The sequence below is a fragment of the Sceloporus undulatus genome, chromosome 5, assembly GCF_019175285.1.
Source record: "Sceloporus undulatus isolate JIND9_A2432 ecotype Alabama chromosome 5, SceUnd_v1.1, whole genome shotgun sequence".
NCBI lineage: Eukaryota > Metazoa > Chordata > Lepidosauria > Squamata > Phrynosomatidae > Sceloporus > Sceloporus undulatus.
Window position 1 is genome coordinate 182,745,403 of NC_056526.1, and position 4,994 is coordinate 182,750,396.

Sequence of the window (4,994 nt, forward strand, 5' to 3'; positions counted from 1 at the left end):
ACTTCCCCTTAAAATTAAAAGTGGAGTCTTTCCATTGCTGGCAAACTGTTCAGTAGTTTAGGGGTAATGTTTATAAAGGTAACTAAGAAATTGCTCAGTGGCTGCTTAGTATAATTATTTAATGATAAATTCAGCTAGAAATTTAAAGCTTTCTTGAAGCAAATTTACATTCCTTGTGCTTTACTTTAAAAAAAAAAGTCAGTTGCTGATGCCACTTCAAAGGACACAGGAGCTTTGAGCAGCAGTTTTGAGTAGCAATATAAAGCCAAAAGTGGTGATAGTCGGATGTGATGATTTCATCTTCCACTTTTTCATACATTTTCCTGTCTTGAGTAAAGTCCATCTGGAGTCATTTGCTATAATTAGAAGAAAAAAAGAAAGAAACATGTTAAACATTACATAAGCCAGGATTTCTCTGAAGGTCTTCAGAATAAAAGTAGTGTAGTCATAAAATGATGCAACACAGATGCTAGAAAATGTACGTGGTTCTTCAGTTGTGCATAATAACATGCATATGGTGTTCTTCATTCATACCGTCATAGAACTGTAGAGTTCTATGACGGTATGAGTTATCTAATGCAAACCGCTTGTCATTGCAGGAAATCCAGAGTTAAAAGTATTCCTGACAGATGACCATCCAGACTAAAATTTTCTGACAGAAGCCCACCACTTTCCAAGGAAGACTGTTACACTGTCAAACAGCTCTTACTGACAGAAAGTTCTTGCAAACATTTACTTGAAATCTCCTTTCCTGTAATTTCAACCCACTGGTTTGGTTCCTACCCTCAGAGCAGCAGAAAACCAGTTTTCACCCCCTTGAAGACCACCATCTTATCAATGGTCTCTTCTCCAGGCAACTAGGAAAGCTGGACCAAAACTAACAAAATGAACTTCAATAGGGAGAAATGTAAGGTACAGGGGTACCCCGGGTTACGAAATTAATTCGTTCCGCCGCCGCTTTCGTAACCCGGAATACTTCGTAAGGCGAAAAAGCCATAGGCGCTAATGGGGAAAAGCCGCGATTTCGTGTGAAATAGCGCCGAAAAGCACCAAAAATTTTTTCGTAACCCGGAACAGTTTTTTTGAATGGATTTTTTTCGTAACCCGGAAATTTCGTAAGGCGGCGCATTCGTATCCCGGGGTACCAGTGTACTACACTGAGGCAGTAAAAATGAGATGCACAGATATTTATCAGATGGGGGACACCTGGCTTAACAAGACTACATGTGAAAGGGATCTAGGAGTCCTAGTAGACCACAAGTTGAACATGAGTCAACAGTGTGATGCAGCAGCTAAAAAGACTAATATGATTCTAGGCTGCATCAATAGAAGTATAGTGTCTTGCTCAAGGGAAGTGATACTGCCACTCTATTCTGCTTTGGTTAGGTTTCAATTGAAATACTGTGTCCAGTTCTGGGCACCACAATTCAAAAAGGATGTTGAGAAAGTGGAGCATGGCCAGAGGAGGGCAGCTCAAATGGTGAAGCATCTGGAAGCTATGCCCTGGAACGATTTAGGGAGTTGGAATGTTTAGCCTGGAGAAGAAAAGGTTAAGAGGTGATATGATAACCCTGTTTAAGTATTTGAAGAAGGGTCATATTGAGGAGGGAGCAGGCTTGTTTTCTGCTGCTCCAGAGATTAGGACATAGAGCAATGGATGCAAGCTACAGGAAAAGAGATTCCACCTAAACCTTAGGAAGAACTTCCTGACAGTAAGGGCTGCTGGACAGGAACACACTCCTTCCTCAAAGTGTAGTGGAGACTCCTTCCTTAGAGGTCTTTAAACAGAGGCTGGATGGCCATCTGTGAGGAGTGCTTTGATTGTGAGTTCCTGCATGGCAGGGGGTTGGACTGGAATGGCCCTTGGGATCTTCTCCAATTATGTGATTGTGTGATTCTATGCCAGATTCTCTCATCCATTCTACATACCTATTGTGGAGCAATTTGGGCACCTTTTCTACAAAGTTCTTATAAATACCTTTGGGATTGTTCAAATTACTTTGGATACTTTATCTGAGGAACTCTTACAAAATGAGTAGGAAACCTGTAGCTCTCCAGATTTATGAGACTACTGTTCCTATCATCCCTGGCTGTGACTGATGCTCTGGAAGGCCAGGGTTTCCCCAACCCTTCTTTACAACAACCCAATAAGGCAGAACAGTATTGCCTTCATATTGCAAATAGAGATCCAGCATATTCTAGTTGGACTAGGACTCTAGGAGATCAGCGTTTAAACCGCTGCTCAGCCATGGAACATCAGATGGCTGACTTGGGCAAAGCACCCTCTCTCATCTTAAACAAGGAGAAACCTTTGAATAAATCTTGCCAGGACAGCCCTGTGAAAGGATTACCATAAATTGACTTAAAAACATATAATAGCATTGCAAATTGAGACCTGAGGTCCGGAGCTAAAGTCACCCAAGTCTATTAATGCAGATTTTCTGGGATCACTATGTTGTTTGTGGATTAAACTGTGCACCAGTCTATATGTTTAGATTTAAATTGCTGTAATTCAAATAATTGGAAAGGATAAGGGATAACGAACTGGGCATGTTGTATGAGCTAGAAAGAAAACATTTAGTAAACACCTTTTCCCCTTTCCTTCCTTCCTTTTCTTCTTTAATCTATCCTCATGTTCTTATTGACCTGTGAGGATGACAAATCCCCCCCCTTTTTTTTTTTTGCTTTGATTTTTCCTTTTGATCCTTTAATTTTCTTTGATTATGGCTGCTAATGCCAATTTTTATATGCCATGATACTTGAAAATAAAATTAACTCACATCTGTACAGGAGCTCTGCTCTCCACCTGTTTCAACCCTCAAGGAGAGAATCAAGCTTCATTATTTGTAAACCATTTATGGAATGGCAAGAATCGGCAATCAGGCTTCATTGTTTGTAAACTGTTTATGTGAATCAATATGTAGAGAGATCTTGTCGCACCTTTGAGACTAACTGAAAGAAAGAAATTGGCAGCGTGAGCTTTCGTAGACTTAAGTCTGCTTCCCCAAAGGCACCTGAGGAAGTACACTTAAGTCTAGGAAAGCTCATGCTGCCAACTTCTTTCTTTCAGTTAGTCTCAAAGGTGTGACAAGCTATATTTACAAAGTGATTCTACAGATTAACATGGCTATATCTTTGAATTGTACCATTTATGTGTGAATGTAGTTCTTCAGTCAGTTAATCATGTAATGCTGCATGGAAGACTGTGGAGTCATCCCCAAAATTTTCCATGTTCTAGATCATAATACAGTATAAACTCATGTATAAGTCTAGAAATTTTAGTCAAAAATTGACTCCAAAAACCTGAGTTGACTTATCCATGGGTCAATGTAAGTACTTTAACTCTTATTTAAAAAGGACCCATCACCTAGTGAAAGACAAGATATAATCTATCCTGGAAGCACTGACCTTCCTCTACTCTCATCCATCCAGCGTTTAGTGTGAGCAGAAACAGTTATGCCTGATGGGATTTTGTACATTTTGGCATTGTTTTTCTTTGCTTCATCCTTTAGATCTTTTGTCACATGCACCTATGTTTTACCCTCGACTTATCCACAGGTCATATAAAAATCCATTATTTTCGCCCCCAAGCTTACCCTTGACTTATACATGAGGTCTATTTACAGTCAGGTACATACGGTATTTTTTCTTATTTAAAACCCCATTTCTTCCAGTTAAGGAAAATTGCCTCCTTTTTAAAAATGAATATTAAAAGTAGTACCTCTTTGTCACCTTTTTGAGAACTTCTTGAACCCATGGAGCATTAGGGTGGACACAGATCTTCCGTTTATTTTTCAGGGTTAAACTGAAAGGGAATTAAGAGGCAGTAAGTTTTTTGCTGCACGTTCTCCCCCCCCCCCCCCCCAAAAATGGTATTGTATAGCACCTGGTAGCTAAATGCACAATGTTAGCCTTACTTACATGATTTCTGTCCTTTGACAGTGAATCCCATGAGGAATGACCTGGATGGATTTAATCTTTTTAGGGCTGAAGGCTGATGAGGTCTGTTTCAAACATTTGCATCTTCCCATGTGAGCTACAATGGCTTCCATAGCAAGACCTGCAAAACAATCGCCATGAGGGGAAGGAATCAGACTTTACCAGTTTATCACTTCCACCTTTCATGTGTTGTTATATAATGGAAGCATGTCCCTTTGCTTTAATTCCCAGCACAGCTGGTAAAAAGGAGCTGAGAGTATAAATTACACAGTTATGGCTGCTGCCACACTGCAGAATTAATGCAGCTTGACACTACTTTGGAATCCTGGGATTTGTAGTTGCAGCACCAGAGCTCTGACAGAAAGGGCTAAATAGCTCACAAAACTACAAATCCCAGGATGCCATCATTGAGCCATGGCAGTTAAAGCAGTGTCAAACTACATTAATTCTGCTGCTACGTGTAAATGCAGCCTTAGAATTCTACACCTAGAATTCTCTGCAAGAAACTTCTAATCCACTGCCCTGACCATGAACTCCCTAGAAAACATTTCTATGTGTACTACAAATCCCAGCACTTCGTAGGAGATACAACAATTAAATAGCTATAAAACAGTTACAGCTATGGAGTGTAAGTAGTCTCCAGGCTGCAGATGATCTTGGAGAGTTGCTGTTTATACAGGGATAGATGGTCAAAGTGTCTGATTTGGTAGAAAGGAGAACCCTGCATTTTCCATTGTCCTGTGCTTATATTCAGCACCTGATGGGCAGAGGATTGGGATCAAGCCTCAAGGCTGGATTTCTGCAATTCGCTGGACATTGATATACCTCTGTACCAAATTCAGAACTTCAATTAATTCAAAATATGGCAGTCAGGCTGGTTGGTGGTACATCATCTAGTAATGATCATATACAACAATATTAAAATATTACTTCTTTTTAACTGGCATTCTGCGTCTGTATTTTAATCTGTTGTCCTCACATCAATCCATAGGAAGAGGCAGGTAGATGATGATGATGATGATGATGATGATGATGATGATGATGATGATGATGAT

General features: G+C 39.9%; 1 protein-coding gene across 1 annotated transcript in view; it reads right to left on the reverse strand.

Moving 5' to 3' along the window:
• Positions 1-275: 275 nt before the first annotated feature.
• Positions 276-4,994, reverse strand: part of LOC121930577 (growth-regulated alpha protein-like) — a 5,134-nt gene continuing 415 nt past the window's right edge. Inside the window, exons 2-4 of the mRNA XM_042467098.1 lie at positions 3,922-4,060; positions 3,722-3,805; positions 276-356 (exon numbers count right to left, since the gene is read on the reverse strand). Coding sequence (XP_042323032.1) covers positions 350-356; positions 3,722-3,805; positions 3,922-4,060 — 230 coding nt within the window. The 3' untranslated portion in view covers positions 276-349. The remainder of the gene's footprint in view (positions 357-3,721; positions 3,806-3,921; positions 4,061-4,994) is intronic.